This window comes from Ornithorhynchus anatinus, chromosome 5 (genome assembly GCF_004115215.2).
Source record: "Ornithorhynchus anatinus isolate Pmale09 chromosome 5, mOrnAna1.pri.v4, whole genome shotgun sequence".
NCBI classification, from domain to species: domain Eukaryota; kingdom Metazoa; phylum Chordata; class Mammalia; order Monotremata; family Ornithorhynchidae; genus Ornithorhynchus; species Ornithorhynchus anatinus.
Window position 1 is genome coordinate 79983662 of NC_041732.1, and position 23894 is coordinate 80007555.

General features: G+C 49.8%; 1 protein-coding gene and 1 non-coding gene across 2 annotated transcripts; both read right to left on the reverse strand.

The window, feature by feature from the left end:
• Positions 1 to 3132: 3132 nt before the first annotated feature.
• Positions 3133 to 23867, reverse strand: LOC103166120 (erythroblast membrane associated protein (Scianna blood group); the record flags this gene model as incomplete). Its single annotated transcript, XM_029064583.2, has 9 exons — positions 3133 to 4823; positions 10650 to 10676; positions 11116 to 11142; positions 11240 to 11260; positions 13182 to 13202; positions 14668 to 14700; positions 16117 to 16149; positions 17713 to 17829; positions 23519 to 23867. Coding segments are annotated over 9 exons (1365 nt in total), but the record flags the coding sequence as incomplete, so codon positions are not given.
• On the reverse strand, positions 20002 to 20139 carry LOC114812704. The gene has a single exon (XR_003760355.1). It is a non-coding gene; the product is annotated as a small nucleolar RNA SNORA7 (small nucleolar RNA).
• Positions 23868 to 23894: the final 27 nt, after the last annotated feature.

Genomic DNA, 23894 nt, shown 5'->3' on the forward strand with positions numbered 1-23894 from the left:
GGCCTGATGGATAGAACACTGGCCAGGGAGTCAGAAGGACCAGGGTTCTAATCCCAGATCTGCCACTTGTCTGCTGTGTGACCTTGGGTGAGTCACTTCATTTCTCCGTGCCTCATCTGTAAAATAAGGATTAAGACTGCGAGCTCCATGTGGGACCTGGACTGTGTCCAACCTGATCTAGTATCTGCCCCAGATAATAATAATTATGGTCTCTGTTAAGCGCTTAGTATGTGCCAGGCACTCTCGGTGGCAAGATAGATGAGATCGCGGTACAGTGAGAAGGTTGGCATTAGAGGAGCCAAGTGAACACCATCAATTATCAATCCATGGTATTTATAGAGCACTTACTGGGTACAGGAGACGGTACTAAGCGCTTGGAAGCATACAATATAGAAGAGTTAGTAGGCATGTCCCCTGCCTGCAACGTGCTTACGGTCTAGAGGGGGAGACAGGTGTTAATATAAATAAATAATTAGGCTGGATTGTAGTAGGACGTTAGAGAGGTAAGATAGGAAGAGAGAAGGCGATTGAAGGTTTTAAAGCCAGTGCCTGCGATAAGGAGTTTCTGTTTGATGCCGACGGGCAACCCCTGGGGGTTCTTGAGAAGTGGGGAAACATGGACTGAACGGTTTTCTAGAAAAATGAGACTGGCAGCAGAGCCAAGTATGGACGGGAGTGGGAAAGGGCAGGAGGCAGGGAGGTCAGCCAAGAGGCAGTTGCCGTAGTCAGAGCGGGAGAGGATGAGTGTTTGGATCAGCGTGGTAGCAGGTTGGATGGAGAGGAAAGGACGGATTTTAGCGACGACGGGGAAGTAGATCGGTGACGATTGAATATGTGTGTTGAGTGAGAGATGAGCGGAAGACAATGCCCAGGTTACGGATTTGTGAGGCAGGGAAGATGGTGGTGGTGTCTACGGTGAGGGGAAAGTCAGGTTGCTGGGCTGCCCTCTCTAATGTGAAAGTGGGAATTTCTTTTGTTCCAGCAGGAACCTGCCCTGTTGCTCCCGAAGGCACCGTCAACCGAGCAGCAGGACGTCAATCTCCCAGAGAGAGAAGACTCATACGCGAGGAACTGCGGATAGCATCAAAGCGTCAGCCTTATTATTATTAGGAGAGAGAATTAATGTAAGGAATAGGGATTGTGGGCCAGAAGCAGCGTGGCTCAATGGAAAGAGCACGGGCTCAGGAGTCAGAGGTCATGGGTTCTAACCCCGACTCTGCCACGTATCAGCTCTGTGACTTTGGGTAAGTCACTTCACTTTTCAGTTACCTCAGTTACCTCATCTGGAAAATGGGGATGAAGACTGTGAGCCCCACTTGGGACAACCTGATTACCTTGTATCTGCCCAGCGCTTAGAACAGTGCTTGGCACATAATAAGCATTTAACAAATACCAAAATTATTATTATTATTACAGACTGAGAGAGCACGAGCCTGCGAGGCAGGAGGACCTGGGTTCTAATTCCAGCGCTGCCTCTTGCCAGTTTGTGACTTCACTCACAAGTCACTTCACTTCTCTGTGCTTCAGTTTCCTCAGTTGTAAAATGGGGATTAAATACCAGTCTTCTCTCCTACTTAGACTGTGACCCCCATGTGGATCAGGGACCAATTAACTTGTACCTATTCCAGCACTTAGAACAGTGTTTGACACAGAGTAAGCACTTAACAAATGCCATTAAAAAGAGAAAATGAGACAAAACAGATCACAGAGAATACAGAAAGTGGAACAGAATCGGGTGATAAAAGAATGAAAAAGAAGGGAACGAAATCTTCTAAATTTTGCGAATGGTTTGAAGAATAATGATAATTGTGGTATTTGTTAAGCACTTATTATGTGTCAGGTATTGTACTAAGCGCTGGGGTGGATGCAAGCAACTCGGGTTGGACACAGTCCCACGTGGGGTTCATAGTCTCGATCCCCATTTCACAGAAGAGGTAACTGAGGCACAGAGAAGTGAAGTGACAGCGACTTTCCTTATCCCACCTCCCCCAGACCCCCTAAATTAGCAGAGGCCATGCCCTCTCCCTGCTGAACTGGTGTGGTGGTAATCACCAGGATACACATTGAGATCCGCAGTTCGTTTTGGGCAGGGAACATTTCTACCTACTCCGCTATACTGTACTCTCCCAAGGGTTAAGTACAGTGCTCTTCCTCCTTTATTCATCCCCCCTCCCAGCCCCACAGCACTTACGTACACATCTGTAATTTATTTATATTAATGTCTGTCCCCCCCCCGCCCCCAGACTGTAAGCTCATTGTGGGCAGGGAATGTGTCTGTTTATTGTGGTATTGCACTCTCCCAAGTGCTTAGTACAGTGCTCTGCACACAGGAAGCGCTCAATAAATACAATTCACTGCTCTGCTCACAGTAAGCACTCAATAAATATAATTGATTGACTGACTGATTGAAGGCCTTCAGATGCCGCCCCAGACCAAATCATGTCATTTTCTCTCAGGGTTTCTAGGGGGACTTTTTCCACTCCTGAAAACTGAAAGACCACCGTCTGCTTCCTTAACTGCTCTGAAATCTTTAGCAGAAGAGAGGGATGCCGGCTGAGAGGTGCCGATCTACTGAAAGTTCTGCTGCCTCTGTCTGACAGACCACAACCCTAAAATACTGCTTTGGAATCTAGGGAATATACAAGCGGCTCTTCCAGCATCTGGTAAGTCAGACTGTAAGCTCCCTGTGGGCGGGGAACAGTCTACCAACTCGTACTGTAATAATGATAATAATTATGGTACTTGTTGAGCGCTTACTATTTGCCAAGCGCTGTTCTAAGCAACGGGGTAGATTCAAGTTAATCAGGTTGTCCCACATGGGACTGTTCCACAGTCTCAATCCCCATTTTACAGATGAGGTAACTGAGGCACAGAGAAGTTAAGGACTTATACTCTCCCAAGCACTCAGCACGGTGCTCTGCACACAGTAAGCGCTCAGTAAGTACCATGGGTTGATCGGCTGATGGTCTCGTAGCCCGGTTTCTGCGGAATTTATTAGCCTATATCCTTTCGGTCCCAAAATATTTCTAACCGCTAATTTTTATGTCTGGGTTGGCTACATTACTTGCTAGGAGAGGTCACTTCTAATCCATATATAATGAAGAGATGTAGTGGAAAGTCAAATGAGACTGATTTTGGTCCTTTTGGGAAGCAGCATTTTGACAATGTACACATTTGGTTTTATACAAAAATAGAATAAGTCTTGGCAAATCTGCATTTGATCTTAACTCAGCATTGAAAATAACCACTCACCCAGGGGGAAAGTAACAATTGACTCCGGGCAGGAGTAAAGAAAACTGATGTCGTGTAGCTGGGGGAAGGGAAAGGAAGAGGGGAGGTGGGCGGAAAAATCTTCTGAGCTAAAATTTGCCCAACTGGGTGGGGGTCCTGTCTTCTAGTCTGTCCTAGAAAAAAAGGAGGTGGTAGAAAATACAGAAAAGTGCCATTTCAAACTGAGATCTAGGATCTTCTGGGCAATTAAAGCCTTGGCTGTAAGTTGGTGGAGGGAGGAGGGAGCCCTAGGACTCACGGGGTGTTCGCCTGTGGCGGAAAACCCCTTTAGACTGACTGTAGCCGAGGAAAGGTCAGACACCACCCAGGCATCGCTAATCTCCAAAACTCTTTCTCCGAGTTATTCATTCGGAGCCCTGGGTGACCCCCGGATATCTCTCCTGCCTCTTCCAGGAGAGAAACACCAGCGTTCCCTTACCTGAGCTCCTTTCCATTCTTCCAGGAGTCGGATCCCTGAACGATAGCCTGTCACGGGGCAGGGGCTGTCTCTCTCTGTTGCTTGAATTGTACATTCCAAGCGCTTAGTACAGTGCTCTGCACATAGTAAGCATTCAATAAATACTATGGAATGAATGAATATTCCCACAACTCTCGCCATGGGGCGAAGGGAAGCATGAGCTAAGATCATTAGTCTGGAAAGGCTCCCTTTCCTCAGAGGTGCCTATTCCCAGATAAGAGAAAGAGAACGCCTCACGGCCTGTTGGGCTCCTCCTGGTAAGTGGCCGTTGCCCTTCCTGGCACTGGGGCTTGTGATGGGCCAGAGGAAGGTCAGAAGGACAAGGAATGATCGTTCCCCTAAAAGGACGGGGCCCTGAAACTCTGCAGGGCCGGAGCGAGGTCAGAGGGCCAAGAAAGGATCATATCCTTGAGCGGATATCGATCTGGCGCCGGGCGAGGAGGGGCCAGTGGTCCATCGGTCCCCAGAGAGACCTTCTTTCCCATCCCCCAGGGGGCTTCCAGGGAAGGGCTGGGGCCTCTAGCAAGTTCCTCGGACTCCTGGGACACCGGACAGATGATCAGAGGAGCTGCGTTCTTGCCCTCGTCGTGAAGACAAGGCTCAAAGAAAGGGCGGAGGGGGCCGGAGAAGGAGTAGGTAAATGTGTAGATGTGAGTCTCGTCGGTCACGTTGTAGAAGGAGACCACCCCGGCGTCGTAGTCCAGGAAGATTCCCACCCGGCGGGGAGGATTCTTGAGGCGGAAAGGGGTCTGGGGGGAGGTGAGGGCCTCGTACTCGTTCCCGCGGCTCAGCCGCACAACCCAGTGCCCGGTCAGAGGGGATGCGGTGATCTTCCCCTTCCTGCTCACTGACTCGCTGCAGACTCCCAGGATCCATTTGGTCTTGTTGCCCACGTGCACTTCCCAGTAATGGCTCCCCGCGGTGAAGCGCTGAGACCCCAGGACGCTGACCACGTAATCGAATCTCTCAGGGTTGTCGGGCACGTCTTGCCGCTTGTCTCCGTGTTTCACCCATCTCCGGTCTTCAGATATGACGAGTTTGGGATGAGCCGTGTCTGGATCGAGGGTCACGTCCACTGCGGAAGACAGTCACGGGGAAAAGGTCGAGGCCAAGCTCAGGGACCCAGCCTCGCGGAGAGCCGTCGGAAAACTCTCCGGGACCAGTGGCCTAGTGCTATCCGGAGGACAGGCCTGGGGGGGTCAGCAGGAGACCTGCGTTCGAATCCCGGCTCCGCCCCTTGTCTGTCGTATGACCCTGGGCAAGTCACTTAACTTCTCTCTGCCTCAGTTAGCTCAACGGGTAATCAATACCTGTCTGTTGTATGACCCTGGGCAAGTCACTAACTTCTCTCTGCCTCAGTTAGTTAGCTCATCTGTAAAATAGGTAGTCAATACCTGTCTGTCGTATGACCTCGGGCAAGTCACTTCTCTGTGCGTCAGCTACCTCACCTGCACACGCCTTCTAACTCCTCTCTCCACTGAAGTCTTCTTCAATCATATTTAAATAAATAAAAATAAATAAATTTTGATATTTGTTAAGTGCTTCCTATGTGCAAAGCACTGTGCTAAGCGCTGGGGAAGATACAGGGTCATCAAGTTGTCCCACTTGAGGCTCACAGTCTTAATCCCCATTTTCCAGATGAGGTAACTGAGGCCCAGAGAAGTGAAGTGATTTGCCCACAGTCACACAGCTGACAAGTGACAGGGCCGGGATTCAAACCCATGACCTCTGACTCCCAAGCCCGGGCTCTTTCCACTGAGCCACGCCGCTTCTCTGCCACGCCGCTTCTCTGCCACGCCGCTTCTCTATGACTCAGTGGTGCTAAAGCATGGCCTAATGGATAGAGCACGGGCCTGGGAGTCAGAAGGTCACGGGTTCTAATCCCGGCTCTGCCAGTTGTCTGCTGTGTGGCCTTGGGCAAGTCACCTGACTTCTCTGTGCCTCAGTTACCTCACCTGTAAAATGGGGATTCAGACTGTGAGCCCTCTGCAGGACAAGGGACTGTGTCCAACCCAGTTTGCTTGAATCCACCCCAGTGCTTAGTACAATGCCTGGCACACAGTAAGCACTTAACAAATACCATTACTATTATTATTGATAATAATACAGTCAGTTCCCCTAGAAGCTGGAGGTTCTGCTCTTGGTGAATTCCGTGTTGAGGAAAATCACATTATCGTTCCTTCTGACGTCGCATCTCACTATAGCCAGCTGTGTGACTTTGGGCAAGTCACTTCACTTCTCTGTGCCTCAGTTACCTCATCTGTAAAATGGGGATTAAACCTGTGAGCCTCATGTGGGACAACCCGATCCCCTTGTATCCCCACCCAGCGCTTAGAACAGTGCTTGGCACATAGTGGTGTTTACTGAGCCCTCCGCAGGACAAGGGACTGTGTCCGATCCAATTCGCTTATATCCACCCCAGAGCTTAGTACAACGCCTGGCACAGAGTATAAGCGCTTAACAAACACCACCATCATTGTTATAGCAAATCAATCGGTCAGTGGTGTTTATTGAGCGCTTACTATGTGAAGAGCTTGGGAAAGTACAATATAGCGGAGTTGGCAGATGCCATCCCTGCCCATATTATGGTGAGAAGCAGTACGCCTTAGCGGAAAGAGTACGGGACAGGGAATCAGAAGGCCTGGGATCAGAACCTAAATCTTAATCCCAGCTCTTCCACTTGTCCGCTGTGTGACCTTAGGCAAGTCACTTATCTTCACTGTGCCTCAGTTACCTCATCTGTAAAATGGGGATTAAGACTGGAGGCTATTTGAGCAGGAACTGTGTCCAACCTGATTATTTTAGCTTAATAGGGTGCTTAGTACAGTGCCTGGCACCTAGTAGGTGCTTAGGGATTGTCTCTATTTGTGGCCGAATTGTACTTTCCAAGCGCTTGGTACAGTGCTCTGTGTGTACTCAATAAATACAACTGAATGAATGAAAGAATAGTAAGTACCATGATTATTACTACTGCATGGCGTAGTGCATAGAGCAGAGGCCTGGGAATCAGAGGTTCATGGGTTCGAATCCCGGCTCTGCCCTTTGTCTGCTGTGTGACTCTGGGCAAGTCACTTCACTTCTCTGTGCCTCAGTTCCCCCTTCTGTAAAATGAGGATTGAGACCGTGAGCCTCTCGTGGGACAGGGCCTGGTGTCCAACTCGATTTGCTTGTATCCACCCCCGCGCTTAGTACAGTGCCTGGCACGTAGTAAGCATTTAACAAATGCCATCATTATTACTGTCATTGCTAGAATTATTGGAAGAATGTTCCCTAGTTCTGCTGTCACGTTCTAGTCAAATCGTGTACTAAAAACACACATTTCTAGGAGTGTGACTGTAATTTTGGTTGCAAATCAGCATAGTAGGACTCAAGCCTTAGAGAAAGAGTGTGGCTCAGTGCGTGGGGCCAGGGCCTGGAAGTCAGAAGGACCTGGGTTCAAATCCTGGCTTGGCCACTTGCCTGCTGTGTGACCTTGGGCAAGTCACTTTACTTCTCTGTGCCTCTGTTCCCTCATCTGTAAAATGGGATTAAGACGGTGACTCTCATGTGGGTCAGGGACTGAGTCCGACCTGATTTGCTGTCCATGTGCCTGGCACATACAATTTTTTTTTTTTACAGTAAAGCAGAGTCGAGGGAGAGAGAGCCAAACCACACAGTCACCTTGCCCCCTCCTACCTCACCTAACTACTCTCCTACTACAACCCAGCCCTCACACTTCGCTCCTCTAATCCCTCCTCGACTCTGCCGACCTCCTCCTCCACCATACCGCGCCCACTCACCGACTCGGTCACACCCTCGATCTCGTCATCTCCTACCGCTGCACTATCTCCTCACTCACCGACTCTGAAATCCCTCTCTCGGACCATAACCTTCTCACCTGCCTCATCTCTCACACTCCCTCCCCCTGCAAATCTTCGCTACTGCCCCACAGAGACCTCCGCTCTCTCGATCCCATCCGTCTTTCCAATAGCATCTCGCCTCACCTTGCCGCCCTGTCCTCTCTTCCCACTCTCGACGATCGGGTCTCCGCTCTCAACTCCACCCTCTCTACTCATCTCGACTCTCTCGCCCCCCTTTCCCTCCGCCGCTCTCGCTCCACTAACCCACAGCCCCGGATCACCTCCTCCGTCCGCCTCCTACGCTCCTATGCTCGAGCTGCCGAGCGCCGCTGGCGAAAGTCCAAGCACCGAGCCGACCTCACACACTTCAAATTTATCCTTTCCTGCCTTAACTCTGCCCTCTCCTCCGCCAGGCAAAGCTTCTTCTCCTCCCTCATCGACACCCATGCCCGTCACCCCCGCCGATTGTTCCGGACCTTTAACTCTCTCCTTAGGCCCCCTGTTCCTCCCCCTCCCCCATCTCTCACCCCTAATGATCTGGCCACCTATTTCCTCACGAAAATCAACACGATCAGGTCTGAGCTCCCCAAAGTCACCCCTCCGCCTCTCCCCTCCCCCCCAACAACCCCCTCCCCTACTTTCCCATCCTTCCCTGCAGTATCCTCAGAGGAGATCTCCTCCCTCCTCGCAAGTGCCACCCCCTCCACCTGCGCCTCGGACCCCATTCCCTCTCACCTTCTTAAAAACCATCGCCCCTGCCCTCCTCCCTTCCTTAACTTCTATTTTTAACCACTCAATCTCCAAGGGCTCCTTCCCCTCTGCCTTCAAACATGCCCACGTCTCCCCCATCCTAAAAAAACCCGCTCTTGACCCCACTTCCCCCTCCAGTTATCGTCCTATCTCCCTACTACCCTTCCTTTCCAAAATCTTAGAACGAGTCCTCTACAATCGATGCCTAGAATTCCTTAACTCCCATTCTCTCCTAGACCCCCTCCGATCTGGCTTCCGTCCCCTCCACTCTACCGAGACTGCTCTCTCTAAGGTCACCCGTGACCTCCTTCTTGCCAAATCCAATGGCTCCTACTCCATTCTGATCCTCCTTGACCTCTCTGCTGCCTTTGACACTGTCGACCATCCCCTCCTCCTCCATACCTTATCTCACCTTGGCTTCACGGACTCTGTCCTCTCCTGGTTCTCCTCTTACCTCTCTGGCCGATCATTCTCGGTCTCCTACGCTGGAGCCTCTCCCCCTCCCATCCTTTAACTGTTGGAGTTCCTCAAGGGTCAGTTCTTGGCCCTCTTCTGTTCTCCATTTACACTCACTCCCTCGGTGAACTCATCCGCTCTCACGGCTTTGACTACCATCTCTACGCAGATGACACGCAGATCTACATCTCCGCCCCTGTCCTCTCCCCCTCCCTTCAGGCTCGCATCTCCTCCCGCCTCCGGGACGTCTCCACCTGGATGTCGGCCCGCCACCTAAAACTCAACATGAGCAAGACTGAGCTCCTCATCTTCCCTCCCAAGCCCGGTCCGCTCCCAGACTTCTCCATCACCGTGGATGGCACGACCATCCTTCCCGTCCCACAGGCCCGCAATCTCGATGTCATCCTTGACTCGTCCCTCTCGTTCACCCCACACATCCTATCCGTTACCGAGACCTGCCGGTTTCACCTCTACAATATCGCCAAGATCCGCCCTTTCCTCTCCACCCAAACGGCTACCTTACTATTACGGGCTCTCGTTATATCCCGGCTAGACTACCGTGTCGGCCTTCTCTCTGACCTCCCTTCCTCCTCTCTCGCCCCGCTCCGGTCTATTCTTCACTCCGCTGCCCGGCTCATCTTCCTGCAGAAACGATCTGGGCATGTCACTCCCCTTCTTAAACAACTCCAGTGGTTGCCTATCGACCTCCGCTCCAAACAAAAACTCCTCACTCTAGGCTTCAAGGCTCTCCATCACCTTGCCCCTTCCTACCTCTCCTCCCTTCTCTCTTTCTACCGCCCACCCCGCACGCTCCGCTCCTCCGCCGCCCACCTCCTCGCCGTCCCTCGGTCTCGCCTATCCCGCCGTCGACCCCCGGGTCACGTCCTCCCGCGGTCCTGGAACGCCCTCCCTCCTCACCTCCGCCAAACCGATTCTCTTTCCCTCTTCAAAACCTTACTTAAAAATCACCTCCTCCAAGAGGCCTTCCCAGACTGAGCTCCTCTTCCCCCTCTACTCCCTCTGCCATCCCCCCTTCACCTCTCCGCAGCTAAAGCCTCATTTTCCCCTTTTCCCTCTGCTCCTCCACCTCTCCCTTCCCATCCCCACAGCACTGTACTCGTCCGCTCAACTGTATATATTTTCGTTACCCTATTTATTTTGTTAATGAATTGTACATCGCCTTGATTCTATTTAGTTGCCATTGTTTTTACGAGATGTTCTTCCCCTTGACGCTGTTTAGTGCCATTGTTCTTGTCTGTCTCCCCCGATTAGACTGTAAGCCCGTCAAACGGCAGGGACTGTCTCTATCTGTTGCCGACTTGTTCATCCCAAGCGCTTAGTACAGTGCTCTGCACATAGTAAGCGCTCAATAAATACTATTGAATGAATGAATGAATGAATGAACCTTCTCACCGCACCTCCCTCTCGCCTGTCTCGCCGCCGACCTCTCGCCCTCGTCCCGCCTCTGGCCCGGAACGTCCTCCCCCTTCACTTCCGACGACGATCACTCTCCCCACCTTCAAAGTCTTATCGAAGGCGCATCTCCTCCAAGAGGCCTTCCCCGACTAAGCCCTCCTTTCCTCTTCTCCCACCCACTTCTGTTTCGCCCCGACTTGCTCCCTTTATTCATCCCCTTGCCAGCCCCACGGCACTTGAGTACCTATCTGTCATTTTATTTATCTATATTAACGTCTATCTCCACTTCTAGACTGTAGGCTCGTTGGGGGCGGTGAATGTATCTGTCCTATTGTACTCGCCCAAGCACTTAGTCCAGTGCTCTGCAGAGGGTGAGCGCTCGATAAATACGACTGACTGACTGGTGTCTGAAATGTGGGTTGGAAGTCAATGTCACTTACCAGGGTGCAGTCGGGCCCTTCTCCAGCCTGCAGAGGAACAAGGGAAGATGACGGTTAGCGGTGCCGGGGAAGAGTGCCAGGACCGGGGGCTTGTCCGAGTGCAGGAAATGGGAGCGGTACTCGATTTACTTGCAGCCTGTACGTCTAGTACAGTGCTTGGCACATAGTGAGCGCTTAACAAATACCACAAGGGGAAGCGGCGTGGCTCAGTGGAAGGAGCCTGGGCTTCGGCGTCAGGGGTCATGGGTTCGACTCCCAGCTCTGCCACTTGTCAGCTGTGTGACTGTGGGCGAGTCACTTCACTTCTCTGTGCCTCAGTTACCTCATCTGTAAAATGGGGATTAACCGTGAGCCTCACGTGGGACAACCTGATTACCCCGTATCTACCCCGGCGCTTAGAACAGTGCTCTGCACATAGTAAGCGCTTAACAAATACATTATTATTATTGTTATTATTACTACTGACCTGCGTTCGCTGCTGCTCTTTTCAACTCTGCAACGAAACAAAGAAAGTTGAACTGCCACTTGGAAACCCAAGGTCAGCGGGAGACAAGTTGACACTGAAGTTTATAAGGAAATATGGAACTTACTGAGCTCTCCCCGGAGTTTCTCTAAAACACAAATCAAAATGAAAGATTAGAAGAGGATTTTTAGTTCAAGGGCTCAGCGGGAATCTCCCTCAGCCAACCCCATTCCTAGTAGACTTCCCAAGGTCCCTATTATTAATAACAGTTTAAGACAATTAGCAACAATTTAACATTTAGAGGCAATTAACAGTTGTGCGTGGGAAGCACTGTGGCCTAGTGGGAAGAGCACGGGTCTGGGAGTCGGAGGAGCCGGGCTTTAAGTCCCGTTCCACCACTCGTCTCCTGCGTGATCTTGGACAGGTCATTCGATAGACTTGTGCCTCAGTTTCCTTATCTGTGAAATGGGGATTAAAGCCTACTCCCGCCTAGTTGGGCTGTAATCCCGGTCAAGGACAGGGACTGAGTCCAAATCTGATTACCTTGTAGCTACGCCGGCACTTTGTCCAACCAATTAATGAATCGTATTTATTGAGCACTTACTGTGTGCAGAGCACTTGAGACAGTACAGTTCAAAAATAAAACAGACCCATTCCCTGCCCACAGTGAGCTTTCAGGGCTTGGAACAAACGTATGTGCTTAGAGAAGCAGTATGGCATAGTGGATAGAACACAGGGCTGGGAGTCAGAGGTCGTGGGTTCTGATTTCATCCTCTCCACTTGTCTGCTGTATGACCTCGGGCAAGTCACTTCACTTCTCTAGGGCTCATTTACCTCATCTGTAAAATGGGGAAAGAGACTGTGAGCGCCATGTGGAACAGGTACTGTGTCCAACCCTATTTGCTTGTATTTACCCCAGTGCTTAGTACAGTGTCTGGCACATAGTAAGCGCTTAGCAAATTCCACAGTTATCAACAATTTTATATGGCAGAAGGATTCTTGGAAGAGGGTGCTCAGAGACTCAGTCATTGTGCCAATCTCGGACAAACTGCAGTTTGAAAAAAACAAAAAGAATCTGAGCGGCTACCAGGTGCTAGGTCCCCTTTCCCCCCTTTTCCCTCTGCTCCTCCCCCTCTCCCTTCCCCTCCCCTCAGCACTGTGCTCATCTGTATATATTTTGATTACCCTATATATTTTGTTAATGAGGTGTACATCCCCTTGATTCTATTTATTGCGATTAAGTTGCCTTGTTTTTGTCCGTCTGTCTCCCCCGATTAGACTGTAAACCCGTCAATGGGCAGGGATGGTCTCTGTTGCCAACTTGTACATTCCAAGCACTTAGTACAGTGCTCTGCACACAGTAAGTGCTCAATAAATACTACTGAATGAATGAAAGCACTTAATTTTCTAATCAAATAAAGGAAAATTTGTCACTGGGTTTTTTCCGGGTTGCTATTCAGCCTGTTCCCCCTTGGAATTGCCAAGTGGGGCTCATGGAAGGCAAGTCCACACAGATCCCTGGTGAGGGTTTCCCTGCCGAGGTCTCCTGATTAGCCCGGGGGAATCACATGATGTTAAAGCTGCTCTCTCCAAAAGTGGGCAGCTTCCCTCCCTACCGTTTGTCACTGGCCTGCAGGGATTCTGGGGACCACCTTGAGGTGATCGGGTCAGTGACAAAGAAAAGGAACAGGATCGGAGGCCTAGAAAAGCCAAAAACATTATCTGTCAACTGGGGAGAAGGGACATCAAAATTCCGGGGACAGGCTCAGAGATGAAAGGAATAGGAATGACATCTACATAGTCCAGAGTAAATGAGGGTGAGTTAAGGGTCGGGCTCGCCCATGAGGAATTGTGCCAGGTGGAATTTTCAGCAGGAAAATTCATCTACAAATAATACAGTTCCTGAGCTAGACCCCACTAGTAAATCCCAGCTCCCAAGACCCAAATAAACATTCACTCAGAACCTCTTGAGCCTAGAAATGGAAATGGAGAAATAGAGAATTTTCATAAAACACAACATCTTCAGGGGTAATATCTGCTAGAGTTTTTGAAGAGAAATGAAAACTTACTGAGTGTCCTGTGGAGTTTCCCTAAAATTCAAAGAGAAGCAGGGAAAGAAATAAGGATGGGATAGAGGTGGGGGTAGGGGCCTCCTAGGGAAAAGAATTCAAAAAATTCCAAATGGCCCAGTGCCCAGTTGGCCCCATTCCCCGGAGAACTCCCAACTGTTCCTTTGTTATTTCTTTCCATCCGTCCGAGGGGACGCTCTCCCAGTTTCACACGTAGTTTCACTTCCCAAAGCTCGGAGTTTCACACTCCAATTATGCTATTCAACTCGTGCTATTTTGGAATTCCAAATGATTAGTCATTTCGGTGTCTGTGACCAGGTGTAATAACCTGCCCCTCCCACCCTCCCAGGGCTCTTTTGAACCCCGTATTGCCCAGCTGGCCAGGAGCATATTCGTCACTTGGGAATGGGAAGGGAAAGGGGAGGGTTGGGAAAGACGGGGGAGAGTGGATGTGCTGATGTGAAAAACATCTTGAACAATTCCCCTCTCCCCTGCTTTTTTTAGGCAACCCACCGCCCGGATTGGCAGTGGCGGCAGGAAGAGCTGTGCTGACCATAATGGGAATCTGTATGCCCTGTGCTATAGACTCTCCACTCCAAGCAGCAGAACAATAATAATAATAATAATAATGTTGGTATTTGTTAAGCGCTTACTATGTGCAGAGCACCGTTCTAAGCGTTGGGGTCGATACAGGGTAATCAGGTTGTCCCATGTGAGGCTCACGGTCTTCATCCCCATTTTACAGATGAGGTAACTGAGGCACAGAGAAGTGAAGTGACTTGCCCAAAGTCACACAGCTGACAAGTGGCAGAGCTGGGATTCGAACCCATGACCTCTGACTCCCAACCCTGTATTCTTTCCACTGAGCCACGCTGCTACATGAGGCAGGGCCCCAACCCATATAGGGAAGCAGCATGGCCTAGTGGATAGAGCCCGGGCCTGGGAGTCAGAGGACCTGGATTCTAATCCTGGCTCCACCACGTCTCCTGTGTGACCTTGGACAAGTCGCTTCACTTCTCTGTGGCTCGGTCCCCTCGTCCGCAAAATGGCGATTCAATACCTGTTCTCCCGCCTACTTGGACTGTCGGCCCTATGTGGGACCTGATGATCTTGTCTCTATCCCAGTATTCAGTACAGTGCTTGGCACAGAGTAAGCGTTTAACAAATACCACAATTATTATTATACAAAATAATCACTATGAACGGGAAAGTGGGGGAAGGGAGAGAGGAGAGAGAGCTCTTGGCTCTGAGTTCTAACTGTGGCCATCCTTTAAGCCGTTTCTCCCCATGTTCTCAAAGCCTTTCCTTAATCTGTTCACCCCTGACAATTCAAGCAAGCACCCTTAATGGACCCACCACTTAAGTGGGATAAGGCACTGTACTGAATGATTTCTACAAGAGAAATATCTGTGGACAGGCATCTTTTAGGAGAAGAAATGGGAATATGTCATTTTATTCCCAACGCTTTTCTATCCCAGATATTTACCTTTCTCTTTCCCGTGGTCAGTGAGGAGTTCCTCTGGAGGCAAGAACGAAAAAAAATGACATTATTTTAATCAACCCATTTACTGATCACAGTCCTAATAGAATCACTTCTCCTATAACGTGGGGATTATATTCCTGAAGGACCTCGTTTTGAGAAAGACTGATGTTTTAATACTCACCCCTATATCCGACGCTCCGGCTAATATACACAACTGTTGGACCCGTGTTTAGACTGTGAGCCCGTCATTGGACAGGGATTGTCTCTATCTGTTGCCGAATCGTACATTCCAAGCGCTTAGTACAGTGCTCTGCACATAGAAGCGCTCAAAAAATACTATTGAATGAATGAACTGTTTCTTCCAACACTGTGTCAAATCCTATCCAAATAGATGTGTGTTTTTGGATCATCATCATTATCATCAACACCATTTATTGAGCGCTTACCGCTTGCAGAGTACTGTACTAAGCGCTTGGGAGAGTACAACAGAGTTGGCAGATACTTTCCCTGCCCACAGTGAACTTCCAGTCTAGAGGGGGAGACCGACATTAATATAAATAATTTATACTATATAATTCATAGATCTGTTCATAGGTGTTGTGGAGCTGAGGGTGGGGTGAATATCAAACGCCTAAGGGTCACGGATCCAACTGTGTAGATGATTCAAAAAGGAGTGGGAGCCGGGGAAAAGAAGGATTAATCAGGGAAGAATGTTTCCCTAATTCTGCTGTCATGTTCTACCTAAACCAGATAGTGAAAACACTGGTTCTGGGCAGAGCTGAAGAACCGAACGATGCTATCGTTGGACTTCAATCACAGAAGAGACAGAACTAGACAGAGCGGACCCTGGGAGAATGGATGCTCAGAACAAAGCGGAAAGATACCTGCCGGGAATCAGAAATAGGTGACTATTTCGTGGAGTTCTTTCCATTCCTGAAGAACCGCTTTCCCACATTAATTAAGAAGCGCATTCGTTAAGCAGTGTGGTCTAGTGGAGAGAGCACGGGCCTGGGTGTCAGAGGACCTGGGTTCTAATCCCGGCTCCGCCTGCTGGGTGTCTCGGAGCGAGCTACTTAATTTTTCTGGGCCTCAGTTTCCTCAGCGATAAAACGGAGATCCATTAGTTGTTTTCCCTCCGATTTAGACCGTGGGACCCATGTAGAACAGGGACTTTGCCCGATCTATCTTGTATCTACCCAACGTTTAGGTATATTGCTTGGCACATAGTGAGCACTTAACCAGTTCTACAATTATTATTAGCCGCGATCGAGCCTCCAAACCACAGCACCGGCAAACGCCTTCAGGTTGCAAGCAGACAGGCGAGAGGGCTTTGGAGTGGGTTTTATCAGGCCCAGCCTAGGGAGACGGAGAAATGGGCTCCTCGATTTGGCGGCCGCGTTTCAGCATTGAGGGCGGGAGAGAGAAAACTTCTATATCTCCTTGGACACTTACCGATCTCTAACACCTGTTGATAAAGAAGCGTCTCTAGAGGGAGGAAAGAAGAAGAATATAAGGTTGTGACTTTTGTTACAGCTTTTTTTTGCTAAATGAAGTGATTAGTAGGTTCAAAACAAATAAAATGCAACCCTTCTTCCCTCGGTGGATGGTGAATATGTGGAGTTCATCACCGTTAAAAGTGATACAGGCCGGAAATATGGGCAGGTCCAAGAGGGGCTGGGACACATCCAAGGATGAGATTACATAACAGCTTACTAGAAGTACCGTGGCCTCGTGGAAAGAGCTCGGGCCTGGGAGTCAGAGGACTTGAGTTCTAATCCAGGCTCTGCCGCTTACTTGGGGAAGCAGCGTGGCTCAGTGGAAAGAGCCTGGGCTTCGAAGTCAGAGGTCATGGGTTCGACTCCCGGCTCTGCCACTTGTCAGCTGAGTGACTGTGGGCAAGTCACTTCACTTCTCTGTGCTTCAGTTACCTCATCTGTAAAATGGGGATTAACTGTGAGCCTCATGTGGGACGACCTGATTATCCTGTATCTACCCCAGTGCTTAGAACAGTGATCTGCACATAGTAAGCACTTGACAAATACCAAGATTATTATTATTATTACTTGCTGTGTGACTTTGGGCAAGCCCTTAACTTCTCCGTGTATCGGTTACCTCATCTATAAAATGGGGATTCCAAAACTGTTCTCCCTCCTTTTTAGACTGTGAGTCTCATACGGGACCCGTTGATCTTGTATCTGCCAAAATGCTTAGTACTGTGTTTGGCACAATTATTAGTATTCATAATACTAATTATTAGTAGTATAATAATAACACTATTATTATATACAATGTATTATTATTATAGCATTTCACAATTATTAGTATTATTATATTATTATTGCATCCCTAAGCATTAGAAGAAATGTCAAAGAGAGGAAACCATCACCCATATCTGTTGCTACTGTCAGAGGCATTATAGGGTACTATAATACTATAGAAGCAGCATGGCTCAGTGGAAAGAGCACGGGCTTTGGAGTCAGAGGTCATGGGTTCGAATCCCGGCTCTGCCACCTGTCAGCTGTGTGACTGTGGGCAAGTCACTTCACTTCTCTGGGCCTCAGTTACCTCATCTGTAAAATGGGGATGAAGACCGTGAGCCCCACGTGGGACAACCTGATTCCCCTGTGTCTACCCCCGCGCTTAGAACAGCGCTCTGCACACAGTAAGTGCTTAACAAATACCAACATTACCATTATTATTATTATTACTGGACTGACCCAGTGATGACACTGCTTACGTTCTTGCCACAGTTATAAAGAGACTGAAAAACAAGAGATAAACAGCATTTCCAGAGAGACCAGGGCACGGGGGAGAGAGAACTCATCCCCGTGGTCAGCCGGTGTCTCTCTTTTTTGTGTCACTCAATCACAGTTTCCCTCTATTCTCGAAAATCTCTCCCTCAGTCTCACCTCCTCAGGAACCTCCCCTCCCTCCTGACGTGCAGCGTTAGCGTTTGGCAAATCCCCCTCTGCCGGAGTCCCCAAGGACCGTCTGGATCACAGTCAGTGTCCCTTTTTAACCAATAAATGGAATTTATATATTGGTTACCTTTCGATTTGTGTTGTTTCCAGAGGACGTAAATACCCACAACTATCAGCAGACCCAAGGCAGGCAGGATCACAGCCAGAGCCATGGCTGAGGGAGAGAGTCTTGAGGAAACTGGAACTGAAACAGAAACCCAAAGCGACCACACTCTATCAATCAATCAGTCAATCAATCAATAGTATTAGTTGAGCGCTTACCATGTGCAGAGTGCTGTACTAAGCACTGGAGAGAGTATCATATAACGGAGTTGGTAGTCACGTTCCCTGCCCTCGACGAGTTTACAGCACGGCCCAGTGGCTAGAACACAGGCCTGGAAGGACAGGGGTTCTAATCCCAACTCTGCCCCTGTCTTCTGTGTGACCTTGGGCAAGTCACTTCACTTGTCTGTGCCTCAGTTATCTCATCAGTACAATGGGGATGAAGACGGTGAGCCCCATGTAGGACAGGGACTGTGTCCAGGACGATTTGCTTGTGGCCATCCGGCACTTAGAAGAATGCCTGGCACATAGTAAGCTCTTAACAAATTCCACAGTTATTATTTATTCATTCAATAGTATTTATCGAGCGCTCACTGTGTGCAGAGCACTGGACTAAGCACTTGGAGTGTACAATTCGGCAACGGATAAAGACAATCCCTGCCCGACGACGGGCTCACAGTCTAAACGGGGGAGACAGACGGCAAAGCAAAACAGAGCAAAACAAAACAAGCATTATTAAAGTCCATAAGAAAGTCTCAGCTTCTCCAGCAGTGTGGCTCAGTGGAAAGAGCCCGGGCTTGGGAGTCAGAGGTCATGGGTTCGAATCCCGGCTCTGCCACTTGGCAGCTGTGGGACTGTAGGCAAGTCATTAAACTTCTCTGGGACTCAGTTATCTCATCTGTAAAATGGGGATTAACTGTGAGCCTCACGTGGGACAACTTGATTACCCTGTATCTCCCCCAGCGCTTAGAACAGTACTTGGCACATAGTAAGCGCTTAACAAATACCAACATTATTATGATTATTACTCTGCTCTCTCTGGAGCTAGAGGCAGCCATTTTTGCTGCCTTTCCACTGAGACTCCCAGAGTCCCTGGCTTCTCCCCTTCTCCCAGTTCTCAACAGGACCTGGGTTCTAATCCTGGCTCCGCTGCTTGTCTGCCATGTGACCTCGGACAAGTCATTCCTCTTCTCTGGGCCTCAGTTACCTCATCTGCAAAATGGGGATTGGAGACTGGGAGCCCTACATGGGACCAACCCGATTTGTTTATATCCATCCCGGTACTTAGTGTGTGGCACATAGTAAGCGCTTGACAAATATGATGATGATGATGATTATTATTATCAGTCTGAGACAGTCCTGGAGCTGTCCTGCCTGAAGACCTAGAATCCTATGAAATATCATTTAGAGAGTTTCAGAGACATCACTGTCAACAACGGTATTTAGTAAGCCCCTCCCTAGGGCAGAGCACTTGTACTGGGCACTTGGGATTTACTCAAGAAAGGTAAGACTTGATCCCAGAGCTTGAGAACATGTACAAGCTAATGGAAAAGGAGACGTCTTGGAGGGTAGAACTCAGCCACATTCAGCGTCAAGCTCAGATCTCCCCACAAGATCAGACAGAACTGACTCAAGCCGCATGTCCCAGGGGACAGAGTACAGGTCAGGAGTCAGGAGGACCTGAGTTCTAATCCCGGCTCTGCCGCTTGCCTGCTGGGTGACCACGGGCAAGTCACTTCACTTCTCTGTGCCTCAGTTCCCTCATCTGTAAAATGGGAATTAAGACCGTGAGCCCCATGTAGGGCAGGGACCGAGTCCAACCTGATTGTTGTCGTCGTCTTATGCTGTCGAGTCGTGTCCGACCCGTATCGACGCCATGGACCCATCTCTCCCAGAACGCCTCGCTTCCATCTGCACTCGTTCTGGTAGTGGATCCAGAGAGTTTTCTTGGTCAAACTCCGGAAGAATAATAATAATAATAATGTTGGTATTTGTTAAGGGCTTACTATGTGCCGAGCACCGTTCTAAGCGCTGGGGTAGATACAGGGTAATCAGATCGTCCCACGTGGGGCTCACAGTTTTTAATCCCCATTTTTACAGTGGATGTAACTGAGGCACAGAGAGGTGAAGTGACTTGCCCAAGGTCACACAGCAGACAAGTGGCGGAGCCGGGATTAGAACCCACGACCTCTGACTCCCAAGCCCAGGCTCTTTCCACTAAGCCACCGGAAGCGGTTTACCGCCGCCTCCTTCGGCGCAGTTAACCCGAGTCTCCGCCCTCGACTCTCTCCCTTGTTCTGTTGGGTGAGTTTCGACTCGTAGCAGATGGCCTGCCACTCGCTAACCACTGGGCAAGCTAGGAATGGAATGGACAGGCCTCCGCTTGACTCTCCCTCCCATAGCCAAGACTGGTAGCGTACTGGACACTCTCCAGGTGCGACCCCGAGAGGTACCAACCTGATTAGCTTGTACCAATCCCAGTGCCGAGTACAGTGCCTGGCACATAGCAAGCGCTTAACAGATACCATTAAAAAAAAAAAGCCTCCCGCTCGAACCCGAGATCCGGGCCACCCACTACCTTCGCTTACACCCACCGATGGCCACAGTGCCCTGGTTTTTAATGATAATAATAATGTTGGTATTTGTTAAGCGCTTACTACGTGCAGAGCACTGTTCTAAGCGCTGGGGGAGATACAGGGTAATCGGGCCGTCCCACGTGAGGCTCACAGTTAATCATCATTTTACAGATGAGGTCACTGAGGCCCAGAGAAGTGACTCGCCCACAGTCACACAGCTGACAAGTGGCAGAGCCGGGAGTCGAACTCATGACCTCTGACTCCGAAGCCCGGGCTCTTTCCACTGAGCCACGCTGCTTTCCTTTGAGCAGTGCTTTGCAACCACCCAGGGGAAGCATCAAGGGTCAGGAACCACTGGCTTAGAGTCACTCACCGCACGCCCTTTTGAACAGCCTTTCTGACCCGGGATAGTCCTCAGTGTCTTCGTCTGGTGGTCTACCCGCTACGGCCATGATCGTCACCTTCCCCTGGCTCAGGGCAACGTTCCGGATATGGCAAGAAATGATCCCTGGGGAGCTGGCTCTGCCAGTGACAGACGTCTCCGTTTGGAAGAGCCCAGCTCCGTCCCGGGCCCGGCACCTTGACAGGGTCGGCACCGGCTCTCCTTTCGTGTCTCTCCACGGCACCTGGGGCTCAGGGAACCATCCGGTTGACCCGCAGACCGGCCGGATCCTTCCGGACTCGGAACCCTCCACGTGGATGGCAGGATCTGAACCCCGTGCTGGGGAAGGGGAGAGATCTGCCTCAACTCTGGGCGCAGGGGTCTCTCACGGTCCATTTTCACCCACAGGACTCAATATGGCCTCGTGGCAAGAGCCCGGGCTCGGGAGTCACAGGACGTGGGTTCTAATCCCTGCTCCGCCTCTTGTCTGCTGGGTGACCTCGGTCACTTAACTCCTCTGTGCCTCAGTTACCTCGTCTGTCAAATGGGGATGAAGACTGTGAGCCCCACGTGGGACATCCTGGTAGGTAACTTCTACCTACCCCAATGCTTAGAACAGAGCTTGGCACATAGTAAGCGTTTAACAAATACCATCTACCCCAGTGCTCAGAACAGTACTTGGCACATAGTAAGCACTTAACAAATACCAAAATTATTATTATTATTGTAAAATCCTGAGGAAACTGAGCCTTCAGCTTGGCCTTAGAGATTTAAGATGGCCCATGATAATATTTTTGAGGGGTCTGCATGTGTAGGCCCTTGGCTGGGCTCTGTATCAGGTCCCACATGAGGCTCACAGACTAAGGGGGAGGAAGAACAGATATTAAATCCCCACTTTACAGATGAGAGAACAGAGGCACAGAGGAAGGGAAGTGACTTGCCCAAGGTCACACAGCTGAAAAATGACAGAGCCGGGATTAGAACCCAGGTCCTCTGACTCCTACACCTGTGCTGTATTCGCTAAACCACGCTGCTTCCCACTTAAAGGGCCGTTCGGGAGTTTACTAGTGTAGAGCCTGCATTCACAGTGTTTTGCACACAGTGAGTGCTCAATAAATACAATTGAATGGATGAATGAATTCAGATTTGCAGGGAGGAGTTTTTCCCAACCCAAGGGGGAAGGGAAGAGATTTTTCAAAGATTTTGCCAAGACCAGTCACTCCATTTGTATGTAGCGAAATAATCCCGGCAACCCAATCTAGGACAATCCTATTTTGGTTTTAGGAGTGGAATAAGGAAGGAGAACAAGAAGGGAGCAGGGAGAAAGGGAACCACCTGGATCCAGAGAAGGTGGCCTAGAAGGACAAAGCGAGAGACCTGGCTATTCCCCTGACCTGCTGGGCAACTTGGAACTGGGCTTCAGCTTCTTCATCTGAAAAATGGGAAGAAAAATCCTGGCCTCGGGAATATTAAGAAAAGAATGAGATACCTGACTTAAAAGTCTGCCGAAAAGATTCGAGAAGCAGCGTGGCCTAGTGGAAAGATTACAGGTCTGGGAGTCAGAGGGCCTGGGTTCTAATCCTGATTCTGCCTCTCGTCTGTTGTGTGACCGTATGGGCAAGTCATTTCACTTTTCTGCACCTCAGTTTCCTCATCTGTAAAATGGGGATTAAGACCGTGAGCCTCATGTGGTATAGTGACCGTGTTCAACTTGATTATCTTGTATCGACCCCAGAGTTTTGTACAGTGCCTAGCACGTAGTAAGTGCTTAACAGATAGCATAAAAAAAATTTTAAAGTGCTAAAGAAATCTAAGTTGGGTTGTTACTGTTGGAGGGAGGTCAGGCAAAGGACTGTTTGTATAGAGTGGCCTAGTGGAAATAGGACGGGCCTGGGAGCCAGAGGGCCTGAGTTCTAATCCCGGCTCTGCCATTTATCTGCTGTGTGATCTTGGGAAGTCACCTAACTTCTCTGTGCCTCAGTTTCCTCATATGCAAAATGGGTATTCGATATGTGTTCTCCCTCCTGTTGGGACTGTGAGCCCCACAGGGGATAGGGACTATATCCGACCTGATAACCTTTTATTTACTTAGAACAGTGCTTGGCACGTAGTAAGCGCTTAACAAACACCACAGTTATCAGTATTATTGGTATTATTATAATTATTATTATCACTATTGCAGAATAAAGAACTGAGAGCCTTAAGTGGGGTTCTGAGTGAAAGAATTGGCTCGTTTGACCACCCTTCACTCTATAAAGAAGGTAACCAAAGGAAAAGAAGCAGCATGGCTTAATAATAATGTTAGTATTTGTTAAGCACTTACTATGTGCAGAGCACTGTTCTAAGCGCTAGGGTAGATACAGGGTAATCGGGTTGTCCCACGTGAGGCTCACAGTCTTCATCCCCATTTTCCAGTTGAGGTAGCTGAGGCACAGAGAAGTGAAGTGACTTGCCCACAGTCACACAGCTGACAAGTGGCAGAGCCGGGATTCGAACCTATGACCTCTGACTCTCAAGCCCGTGCTCTTTCCGCTGAACCACGCTGCTTCTCTGGAATGTATAGAGCACGGGCCTGGTAGTCAGAAGGTCATGGATTCTAATCCCGGCTCCGCCACTTGTCTGCTGTGTGACCTGGGGCAAGTCGCTTCACTTCCCTGTGCCCCAGTTCCCTCATCTGTTAAATGGGGATTGAGACTGTGAGCCCCTGTGGGGCAGGGACCGTGTCCAACCCCATTTGTTTGTATCCATCCCAATGCTCAGTACAGTGTCTGGCACATAATAAAGGTTTAACAAATACTACAGTTATTATTATCATTACCCCAGGTGACCTGAGTGAGATTTCTAGCCCCATCTGCTCCAAACTTCAAACCGACCTGCCACCTCCAGCTCCACCGTGGCGTTTTGTTGATTGGTGGAGTCAACTTGAACGAGACACCAGTACTCCCCTCGGTCGGAGAGCCGGAGATCCCGAATCCTGAGGGTGACGTTCCCCTCGAGGAGACTGCCTTTCTCGAGCGCCGTTCTCCCTCCGTACTCTGGCACCTGTTCTCCTTCCTGGTCCTGCCCGTCCCGAAATACGTGCACGACCTGAGGGGGTTGGGGTCGCAGCCACTTCACCTCCACTTGTTCGGGGTCCGTCGGGGCGGAAAGATGGCAGGTCAGCCCAGCTTCTCCACCCAGGACGGCCAGGACGGGAGCCGCAGGCCTGATGGCGCCGAGTGCCCCTGTGCCGCGACCGAGGAATCAAAG